Here is a 12,111-nt window from a genome sequence, read left to right on the forward strand (position 1 = left end):
GCAACTTGGATCAGAGCCCAAATAAATAGCAGTAGAGAACTTTACCTCCCACTAATGCTTATCCTGTATGTGAGCGTTGACTGCACGAATTTGTAACACACCTAGACATGGAGTTACACACATGTGAGGAGGAGGAAGGTGTTAATAGCAAGCTGCAGCACAGGCTGTGGAGCTGTCCCTGGGCAGGGCAGCAGAGGAACAGTGGCACAGAAGGCCCCAGACACACACTCTGCGTGCAGCCCCACATGAGGAATCACCCCTTAGCCCTGGCCTTGGGTCACAGGCAGAGCAAAGAGCAGTTCTGTGTTTTCCCTCGTGCACAACCTGAGTTTTTCACTGCAGGCTGGTGACTTCTAGCTGGTGTGGAAAGTGGAGTCATCACTGTTTAGCCACACAGCTCCTTCCAAGGTTTGGAGCGCTCCGATGCATATTAGCCAAAACATTTTTGGCATGTGGGCAGCCAAATGCTGCCTGTCTCCAGCAGCAATGGGCTGGGCTGGATTATGAAAAAGGATAGTTTCCCTTTCCTCTGGCACACCCAGTCAGGGTGTCCTTAATTGAGGCTCACATGTAAGTACATGCAGGTTCTCGTGGGTTTATACATAAACATCATGTAATAACCATGATATAAGAGGCTCACAACACGTAGAAGTACTGACAAATACAGACAGAAGTGATACTTAAAACCAAGAAGGCACAAAAATAAATTTTCTCTTCTTGAGAGAGATAAGAGTGGTTAAGATTCAGCAGGGGACTAACTAAGATGGTCCATAATGATCCCAAATCTGAAATGTCACTTAATAGTTGTGCTTTTAGGTGTTCCCAGGAGATTCAGCCTATGCTTGGTATGACTGGCAGATTTAAACCAAAATCCATGTAGTCTGATTTCTACCACAGCACTAGACTGCTTTCTGTATTACTGCCCATCTTCTTTCTTACTTGTCTGTACCTCTGGCTACTGGGCAGCCTGAACTACAAAATGATGTCCCAGGTCTTTTCCAGAAAGGCTCCCCATGGTGGACATGGAGAACTAGGCAGTGGGTTTGTATCCCTGAAAAGGTACCTCTCAGAAAAGAAGGCCCACAGAAATAAATGTTGGTAAGCCACTGGGCAATGGGACAGGAATATTCACTCATTCAGCTCTATTCCTCCAAAAATTAACCAGTTTTTATTGGAAAATTAATTTACAGGATTCTGATTTGAGTAAGCTAAATTCAAGTGCTGGAAACATTAAATATGTTTTCTCATGTGTCTGGAAATGCTCAAATAGAAAAAAATAAAGGACATGACTCAAATCTTTTGCATGCAAGCAAGACAACAAAGCGCTATATATGCACACCACTGTTGGTTTAATTTACAAAGAAAAAACACTAAATGAGGTTCTGATTTAACATATTATGGACTACACATTTGGGTCCAGCTGGCATGGGCAGAATCAAGACAGAGGATGCTGCAGATATCCTCTCCTGTACTGCCTGTTTCAAGACACATCCTGGGCAGGCCAAGTTACTCCTGTAGGATTCCAATGTATTCAGCACCACATTTACCACCTAAACTCCAGCTGGGCTTGAAGATTTTTGAAAGGGGGAATAACACTCCTGTGACTTTATGTGCTTATAAAACCCCTGTTATTTGAACAATATTAAGTAAATAGGATTGCTTCTGCTCATATTTATGCCCCCACTGGGGCAACAAGGTGCAAACACAAGAGGCGGTCCTTGGAAGGAACCAGAGAGACACCAAGTCTGTATGAACACAGAAAGGCACATTTGCTGCTCTTCCCTGAGCAGATGGGCCAGGATGGCAGTGCAGAGTGGCAGCTGTAGTCACCCACACCATTGCTCATCCCTCTGCCTACGTGGCACAACCCAGGCAAGGTGCTTTCAGCTGGCTCTGCTTTACCACTGTGGCCTGGGGCCCCCTGCCCCATCAAAAGAGCAAGAGACATTTAAATCTGATGTCCTTGGAAATAATAGTTTTGTTGATTTTAAATTTCAACTAAACAGGAATGCAGGATATTAAACATTAGGGTTTAAGAGACCTGAAAAGGCACATGGGAATAAAGCTGACAGAGAGACAAGCAGCACATTGGTATTTATATGATGATGGAGTGTTAGTCATGCAAAATACACAAAATAGCCATTATTTAAATTACCCGTTGAATCAAGGTCATTTTCTAGGTTAGTAAGTTCATCTCCACCTCCAGTAACAGAGCATTCAGGAGCCTCCTCATTAGTATCTATCTCAATATTATCATCATCCTCATCCTCATCTGTAGGAACACACAGCATTAAGGTTAGTATTTTCATATGTACATGCAACACATCACGCAAAAAAAATGAATGCTTTAGGGAACAAGCTGAGTTATTGTAAAAATGCACATAATTAAATAAGTCTGCAAGGAGACTCCAGTCTGTCCACTTCTGGATGTATCTTTAAACAGAGGCAATTCATCAAACATATGGGAGTCCCTGCTGGAAACTCCTGCTCCAATAAAGGCAGAGTCTGGTCTCAGCACTGGCTGTTGCCTGTGATGAACCTCTGGGTAACCTGAGTTAAAATAAAGCTGCCATGTGGCAGGCCCACATGGGCCTGGGCAGCAGCAGGACCTTGAGCTCCTGTCTCCTGAGAAAGGCTCCAGGTACTGAGCTCCCAGCTTGGTGACACTTGCTACTCCTCCCCTTGTACAGCACATCCCAGAGCAGCGATCACTGCACCTTGCCAGCTTTTAAAGTCTCCTTCTGGTACAGGGAGGAATGCTACCACCTGGAGCATCACACGCAGTAAGCAACTATGCCAGGTGCAGTGACAACACACTCATGAATTGCTGCTTTCCCAGAATCCCAGGATGGCTCAGGCTGGAAAGAAGCACCGTGGGTCACCTGCTCCACCCTCCCTGCCCAGGCAGGGCCACCCCAGAGCACAGGCACAGGCTGGTGTCCAGGTGGTCCCTGGCTGTCCCCAGCAGGGACACTCCCCAGCCCCTGTGGGCAGTCTGTGCCCGTGCTGGGCACTGCCCAGGGAAGTTCTTCCTCACGTTCAGGTGGCACTTGCTGAGCCTCAGCTCTGCCCGTTCCTCCTGTGCCACTGCCCGGCGCCCCAGCAGAGCCTGGCCCTGCTCTGGCCCCTCCTGCAGACACTGCAGCCATGGATCAGGTTCCTCTCAGTGTCTGTGCTCCAGGGAACAGGCCCAGCTCCCCCAGCCTCTCCTCAGAGCTGAGCTGCCCCAGTCCCTGCAGCATCCTGGGCCCCTCTCTGGCCCCTCCAGGAGCTCCAGGTCTGTCCTGTGCTGAGGATCCAGCAGTGGGCACAGCACTGCAGAGTGGCCCCAGCAGGGCTGAGCAGGGGCAGGATCCCCTCCCTGCCCTGCTGGCAGTGCAGCTCCTGAGGCAGCCCAGGGTCCCCTTGGGCTCCTTGTCCCCAGGGCAGGGCTGGCCATGGGCAGCTCGGTGTCAGCAGCAGCCCAGGTCCTTCTGTGAGAGCTGCTGCCCCAGCTCAGGCAGCCTGTGCTGCTGCCTGGGGCTGCTCCTGCCCAGCTGCAGGAGCTGCACTTGTCCTGCTGAGCCCCAGCAGCTCTGCCCTGCCCATCCCTGCAGGCTGCCGAGGTCCCTCTGAAGGGCTCCTGGCACCGGGAACCTGCTGAGCAGGCAGCTGCCCCTTCTTCCAACTCATTGATGAGTAACTTAAAAGTGCTTCACTGCACTACTTTTCATCAGCATTGTTTGTAAGCTACACATATTTTAAATAAAATAATAATTGTAATTATATTTTATGGGATCTTTCTACCAAGTTTCTCAGAGCAGCTTATGAATATCACTCATAAATGAGCCCCATAATGTTTTATGAAGTAGGCGATTATTATAATTACAATTATGATGATGATGTAGGTAAATTATGGCACAGAAGGAGTAAGTAACCTGAAGAAGATCAAATAGCAAGTTCTGAATTGTGAAGTAGATCCCAGAAAAAATCCTGACTCACATATTCAATACAAATATATAATGAAATTCAAGTCCATAAAAGCTAGATTAGTACTTTCAAAGTAAGTAGATGCATTGTATTTACTCACTTTTAGATCTCATATCAAATGCTATCTACACTTGTTCAGACTTACAGTAACATTTTTTTCCTATGTACACATGCACGTGTGTAAAACTGATAAAAAGGAGTAGGCTAAAGTGTGTCTGAAGAAACAATACAGTAACTAAAGGAACTTTAAAACATCCAAGACAGGACAAAAAATATAAATTATAAATACAGGACATGGGTATATTCAAATATCATATAAACTAAAAAGGTCTTAAATGTAGTATCATGATGCCATAATTCTGAATCCCAGAGGTTTGGACCAGGATTGGTGCTGATAACTCATGCCTTGGAAACACACTCAACCTCATTCCCAGCTTGCACTTTAGGCCCATACTGCTGTCATGAAGATCATACAACTGTATCTTTACTCTATCCCTTTATCTCCACAGCACCTGTAATTCTCATTTTAGGAGCCTGTTGGTTTTTTTTATGTCTACTACTTTTTTTCTAACCAGCTGCTCCCTCAATTGCCCTGTAACGAATCAAGAACTTTCACAGACCTCTGCTGATTCAGGGTAAGGCTCTTGCTGCAACAGACAGGAGCAAAGAGGTTCCCACTTATCCAGTGCTGGCTGTGTGTGTGTGATAGATGGAGCAGCAGCCTGTGAAGCAGGACCCCTGTGCTTCAGCTGAGCACCACGACTCCCCTGGGCTCCCCTCCACGTGTTCTCCTTGGTCTCTAGAAGACTCAGCTCTCCTCCAAGCTGCCCCAGATTGAGACAGAGTGATGGAGAAGAACATCTCCTTGCAGCCAATCCAAGACCTGTGACCGGACCTGGGACCTGACAGATTGTGCTTGTGGAGGTGGGTGGGCAGAAACACTCCCAACCCTCTGAGCCACCCTCTCTATTTCCACATAAACTCACACAGGTGCTCCTGGGATATGGACTCCTGTTGTTTCACAAAGTGCAGAGATATCTGAACAAAGTAGAAGGGCACAGCATGATCATCATCAAGTGGAGAAAAGAACAAAAAGTAAAGGGATAAAAAGCAGACTGAAGAGAAAACAGAGAATGGTAAAGCAACAACAGCAGCAATTCTGATGGTTTTGAATTCCCTTCAAAGCTGCTTGACTGTTTCTGATGAGGAGCTGGACTTTGCACACTGTTATAAATCTTTCATGATGGTGTTGGAGAAATTCAGTGGCACTCAGGCCATGGTACTCCCAGACACATCCTGAAGTTCACTGGGGCACGCTGAAAGCATGACTGGGCTACTGTGGACATTTGGAAGAGGTAAAAGGGAAGAAAGAGAGACACTCTCATGGCAGAGGGAAAGCAAATCCACCTGGAGCCTAGAAGCAGGCAATTTAACTTTTGGAATCACCCAAAGGAGTCAGCTCACAAGGTCAGCTCACAGCTACTAGACATCCCACAAGATGCTAGATGTGTCAAAACAATCTAAACAAGATGACAGGGTTTAAGACTCCTGCATACTAAGGGAATGCTTGTATTAGATGATTTGATTTTCTTTAATTTAATATAGCAAGATGAGATCAGAGGCATTGCCTTTGACACCACCATTTTAGGAAACAAAAGAGATGGCAATGTGGAAGACACCAGTTTCTATATCAGATAATGACCTGACCTAGTATTTAATTTAAAGTTGGCAGACTTTGACTGAATATGATTATTAGGACATTTACACTTTATTTAAAAAAAATAAATTAAAAGCAGTAATTTGAAGTCATTTCAGAATTTGTCAAGTATCTTTAAAAATCTAGATTCCTTGATTTAAATTACTCTAGGGTTTTTTTCCGGTTCAATGTTCTTCCAGTGTATTAAAAGGGAAATGTGCTTAGGCAGCATGTTACAACAAGATTTTGCAATTATAAATGATAAAAGGAACAACATGACGAAGAGATAACAGATATCTTTGATGAAAAGAACAAATTGCTAGTGTGAAAAACTTAAAGCACTTGGTCTAGAACCAGGGCAGATATTCAGAAGACGACTGAAGGACTGAAGAACTGCTTCCTTGGAAAGAATGTATATTTGAATCCCAGAAAAACAGTAAAGCTTTACTATGCCATGAAGGAATTAATAAAATAAAAGATAAAGAATTGAGTGAACAACCTAACAGCACTGACCAGCTCCTGCACAGCATGGACTGCAGTCTGGACTGGAGAGAGAGAAGTAAGTATCTTTTGGAATCACGTGAAAATGCCAAAATATTGATGGAAAGGGACCCAGAGGCATTTTATACCTCTTACTACTCAGATTAAGGTCAGGCCTAATTTGTGGTTAAACTTATATTCTCTTGACTTGGTTTAAGTTTGTCCAAATGCAAAGGATTTTCAGCTGACTGCATCAATTTCTAGATTAAATGAAAAAGGAGTAATTTTCATAGTGGAGCAAAAGCATTGACGGGGAGAAGCTGCACAAACAGCACTTGCTCGTCAGGGAAGACATCTCCAGCCTTCAGCACTGACTCTGGGAAGTCCTTCAGGCTTGTGGATGTTGAGATATTTTGTTTATTTACTTCCAGGTACAGAGTTCGCTTTAAGGCTACAGGATGTGGCAGGAGCCTGTGCACAGCAATAAAGGCAGCAAAGGTGGGGAATGGAGGAAATGCAGAGTTGAAATACTGGTTCTGTGTACAAGAAATCAGATGTCAGGACAAGAAATTACAGCAGTAACTGTCGACAGACAGAAACACTGCCTGCTAAAAATATTAAGGACCTAACACTTGTTCCATGAGCTGGAGACTAAGCATGATGATAAGGCTGTGCCACCACATAGATTCCCTGAAGATCATTGCCTCAGAAGTGAAATCTTGAGCAGACCCTGTCCTCACCACCCCTGGAGCCACTTCCTCGCGGCGACGCCAGCTCAAATAAAGGATGGAGATGTGCCAGAGAGAAAAGAAAACACACCACCCAAGTCCCAAAAGGGCAGACAGGGGCTGCACTGCTCAGGGACAATTCCCAGATAATGTGTCAGCTCTGCTGTCCCGGTGCTGCTGGGAAAAGGGGGATATTTGGATCTCTATCTCGATACTGTCCCTGCATCCATCTCCAGGCATCCGCTTATCGGCCCGAAGCTAATAGGACATCTAATAAATTTGAAGCTGCCATCCCAAACCCTCTGGCAGTTGGCAGGAAGAAGTATTTTCTGTCTCACATGCCAAATAACCTATGAAAAAGACTGGATTTCATAGCTAGGGATGCTGCTTATCCAGGAAAGTTTCAACTTGCCGTAGTCATTTGAGTTTCTCAGACCTTGGTTAAATAAAGCCTTTTAAGAAAGAATATTGCACCAGTGCCAAAGCATGAAATTCTTAATGAGCACATAGAAACAATGGAGGAGATCACGCTTTTACCCACAATTATAAGGAAGAAGTTAGTCTTTAAAGACTCCAGAATCCCAGAGCTGAAATATCACTTTTTTCTTAAATAATTTGAGAGTAAAATTATTTAGTACATTCCCTTTTTGTAAATCAAAATGTAATTGCAATCCATGCAGAAGAAGAGATTAATGATGTATAATGGACAAGAGAGCTCATAAGACACAAAATAATAAGTTTGTCCTGGGTACTTTGTAGGGAATACAGAACTCTACACAATAAAAAATGTGAATGCAGTTAGGGGAAACATTAGAAGTCCAGTAGTAATAAGGAGACTGTCTATTAAATCCTAATTGTCGGTGGAAATTGAAAAACAAAAAATACTAAACCCAGAATAATTCCAATTCATTTGTTGGTGCCATTTCACAGAACTACTACATTTTAGAAAAATTAATTTCTTTGGGGGAGATTTGGTGTAGAACCTGGAAATACCAGTGGTGTGACAGAATTATATTGAAGATGTGCCATAAGGAAGACTCTGAGAAGGAAGAAGCAGAAGAGAATGCTATAAAATGCACACTGACATGAAAAGAGCAAAGAGGCATGAAACAAGACAGGGAATGAAAAATTTAGGTCGAAGAGAAGTTCAAAAAGATTGGCCAAACTATTGGATGAATAAAAAAAATTAAAGTAGGAAGTATAAATCAATGCAAAAGTAGAAAGCTGGGAAATTTTTGCACTGGATAAAACCCAATAGGTAGAGTGGCGATTGCTTTATAAATGAGTTGTCATCGGTGCTGATACTGTCTGCTCCTTTAGTAACACCAAACTCTCTGGGTGCATATGCAATCTCCCCCTACAAATACAGTTTTCTTTTAATATATATGCACAGCTACCTCTCCGGCTGCTTGCAATCTGCACGAAGGGCAGGAAGACCAATGGCAAAATACAGAGGAAAATATGAACAGGATGACCACATCCCAGAAAGCAGCACACTGGGATATTTAGCAACTCCACAGCGAGTCACTGCAACAAAACAGGGTCACTGTTATCCAGCTGAGCAGCCAGGATAGAAGCAGACAAAGACCTTACTTTGAGAGGAGCTATGGCAGGAACAGCTGTGCACAGGTAGGATGGCACAGGGAGGAGGAAGTAATGAAATAATGTAGGATGGGGAGTCATGAACTGCGAAGGGGGATGAGGAACAGCCTGGCCTAGGCAATACCCAAGTCCTGTGTTGTTTGGCTCTGCTGCCATCAAGGATAGAGTTTCTCTACTTGTCACAAAAGAGAGTTATGTTGGCAAGCTTGGTTTACTGGGCAAAGAGAGCAAAACTGAAGACCAGACTCCAAGGGAGATGTATACAACTCACTGCTTTCTCTTTGGTGTTAAATGGAACAGGGCTTAGGGTGCAGTAAGACTGTATTTAAATATTTAGGCATATGAAATACACGTAGTAGAGAAGAAAATATTTTTGTTGAATCTACATGCATTGTCAGTATCAAGCTGGATTTTCCTTACACTTTGGCTTATGATTACGAGTTAGTTTGAGAAAGACTATTTCCCTTAAAATATGTAGAAGACATTAAAACAGCAAGAAGCCTGCAATGAAACGTGTGCTCAGCACCCATTTGAGTTTGAGTGACACTACATTACTCCAGCTCATAGCACTGGCAGGTATATGAATTTTAATGGTATTTCAAAGTCAGCTTAATAACATTATAGCAATACTACAACTCAAAACCTGTAAAAGCAAGTGGTCTGTCAAAAGACTGCCATTTAAAGTCAAAAGGTTGTTGCCCCCACCTCTCACAGGCCACCTTTAAAATTTTCTTATTTTGAACACATTTAATACAAAGTAACATTTCTTAAATTTTTCAAATTATGTTTTTCCCCAAAATGATGTCCATGCTCCTATATAAAAATATGTATTGAAGAGAACCAACAGCCATGAAATTCTAAAAAACCGTGAGTAATGAGAAATCTGTAAATAATGGGCTAACATGAGCTACTCGTTCACACAACATATTTTTCTTTCAATCACATGTATGCTTTTCTTATAACTGCTGGAAATTAAGTGACACAACGTGGATTTAGGAAACACATCTACGGCCAGGTCTTCTGATACGTTCACCTGATGAACAACAACGTTTTGAAGTGTGAATAAAAGTGACACCCAAAAAGGTCTCTGGTTTCTAGGTTGCCATAGGAATAAGATACAAGGTTCCCCAGCTCACCTCCAGATGCCTTTGACCTTTCTTTCAACTTTTCTGCAGCCATTTCAGTGTAGCTGGGAAGTTCTGACATCTTCACTCCAGATCGAGCTTCTGCTATTAGCTGACGAGCTCTCTCTCTCAGCTGCCGACGCCGCTCTTCATCTTGCTGCTAAGATATATTGAACAGTTGCCAACTCAGTAATTGACAGAAATGCAATTTCATTCTCAATCTGATCATCATGATAGGAACTGGTTTACAGCATGGTGCTTGGCCCACATTATAAATAGGACGCTCGATATCAGTTGGGTGTCACACCACAATTTTTAAAGACATCCATGCATCAGATTATTTTTTTAAGCATTCCCCAAATTATTGCTGCATTAGAAACCTGATGATTTGCAATGTAAAGCTTTTACAAATTACGTTCTACGACAACACCTTGATGAAAATTTGCAGACACTTTAGTCTCAAAGTAATCACACCCAATGAGTGATTTGAGTGAAGATTTACCGCGGCTATAAAATAGTTTTACTAAATTGAATGACTCATTTGAGTAGTAGTCTGCCACAGAACTGAACTGAGAAGCCAGACATTGCTCTTGGTTACTCCAAGCACCAAGCTGACTTCAAAGTATAAAGTGGCATCAAATCTGAGGCATGTGCTTTGACTTCAATGGATATTTTTCTTTCAAAAAAACCCAAAAAACTAATGAAAATTACAGAAGGAACAATAGATGCTCTCAGAGCAGAAAAGACTTTGCATCCCTTTAAAACACCCTACTAGTGGGGCTTTGGTCAATAATTAAAGGAATCATACTGGAACCATGCCAGATAGTGCTGTCTCACTAAAGCTCATAAATTAGAAGCATGATAATATTTCAGTTACATAAATAAACAAAGTTCTGCAGCATGACATTTTGTAAAAGACTAACCCACCATGATGAAACAAACTTCAGAAAAAGTTCTGTTTAAACACATCTGTAAGACTCCACAGTCTCCATAAGAGAAACTATTTCAGTTTTCACCATAAGCATGGGATTTTTGCTAAGTTAGGAATGTTCTTCCCCACCCCTCAATATCAGAAATGCCCATAAAGTGCAAAGAAGTCAGTGCTTGGCTTAAATCTAACCTGCCAATAAGTTTATGTATTATTGACATAATGACCTGGATAAATCCCAGGTACAGGCTGTTGACCTGAACTAAGTGGAATATAACAAACTGCCTAATTTTGGAGAGCCATTCTGGCAGCCTTCCCACCAACGCAGAAACTTGAGCATCCCACACCTGCAGAGGCTGGTGAGAGCTGTTGCTAAGTGCTATTTAGTTTAAGCAATCATTAATAAAACAAGCGCAAAATACTAATTAGGTACATTTTATCCATTTCCATGTAAATTGTTTGTTTGTAGCTATTTACTCAGCATTGTTCCCGGCACAATAGAAAAAATGCAAATGACTGAATCAGAATGCAGCCCTAATGGGACTTTCTGTTTATAACCATTAGCCCAGAGGTGTGCTGTAATTCAATCCTCAAGCAGAAAGATTTAGCCTCATTAACAGCTTGCATGGGCAGGTTACAACTCATAAAACCCTACAGTAAACAAAGTATATGGACACAGCACAATATCTCGCCTCTGAGTGACAGAGTCCCGATTCCCTATCAGATTGCTTTGATTTACTTTTCTCCTAATGTTCTCCCCTGGAAAGACAATTCTGCCTGGGCCCTTCGAGGCAGCGGGATGGCACATGGGCTTTGTTTGCTTTCTCACCCTTTAGCTTCCCAGAAGGCACAGAGCAACAGTTCTATCAAAAATTTATTTGGTAAAGTACACATTAGAAAGACAACTGGAAAGCTTCCCCCCCCCCACCCCGTGCACTATAATAGATCAATTTAATTTAATTTCTAGACAGCCAACTGACACAGCAAACGGTTTTATTTTGACCCACAGTATTTGGTAACATTAATTACATTGAATTTTACTTGAAATAAAACTGCTCAAATCTCTAATATTCCTAATTCCTTGGATATAGGAATTTAAATGACTTCTAAGAACAAATGTACAAAACTAAGATCCCCACATGGTTTAACGTCAAACAATTTAATCTACTTCAGCACATGTAATTTAAAATAGGGCCAGTTACGTGTTTGTGACAAAAATGCCCTAAACTGAGCTGGCTGATCTCCCCCTCTTTCCTCCCCTCCTCCTGAAAGAGAACTTGCATCCTGAATTATTAGCATAGTCATTAACATCCCGGGGATCTCCAAGCAAACACAGATTATGGTGGCTTGTGTTTGTGCTGATTAAGCCAATCATCACCAGCGGATAAGGGAAAAACCAGCCTGGTTTGTGCTTAAATTCAATTCAGGTATTCCAACCCTCAGTTACTGAGCTTGGCAGAAGAAACACTACTAAGAAGGGGCAATGAAATTGAGAGCAGAGAGTAGAGAGAGTAAGTTCTGAGGTACAGAAAAATAGCTAAACAGCATATCAAGCTAGAATTTGTAAAGGACTTGAGAGAGGTA

General features: G+C 42.6%; 1 protein-coding gene across 15 annotated transcripts in view; it reads right to left on the reverse strand.

Annotated features, from left to right (window-relative positions):
• The window catches only part of EHBP1 (EH domain binding protein 1), a 199,395-nt gene that overhangs the window by 42,338 nt on the left and 144,946 nt on the right, over positions 1-12,111 (reverse strand). For 7 of the 15 annotated variants that reach the window (XM_041714844.2, XM_012572197.5, XM_041714845.2 and 4 more), the window contains 2 exons: positions 9,612-9,759; positions 2,156-2,272 (listed from right to left, as the gene is read on the reverse strand). In XM_041714844.2, the coding sequence (XP_041570778.2) occupies positions 2,156-2,272; positions 9,612-9,759 (265 nt within the window). The remainder of the gene's footprint in view (positions 1-2,155; positions 2,273-9,611; positions 9,760-12,111) is intronic. The other 8 variants (XM_041714846.2, XM_030269693.4, XM_030269691.4 and 5 more) reach the window with 3 other exon arrangements.

This window comes from Taeniopygia guttata, chromosome 3 (assembly GCF_048771995.1).
Source record: "Taeniopygia guttata chromosome 3, bTaeGut7.mat, whole genome shotgun sequence".
Lineage (NCBI taxonomy): Eukaryota > Metazoa > Chordata > Aves > Passeriformes > Estrildidae > Taeniopygia > Taeniopygia guttata.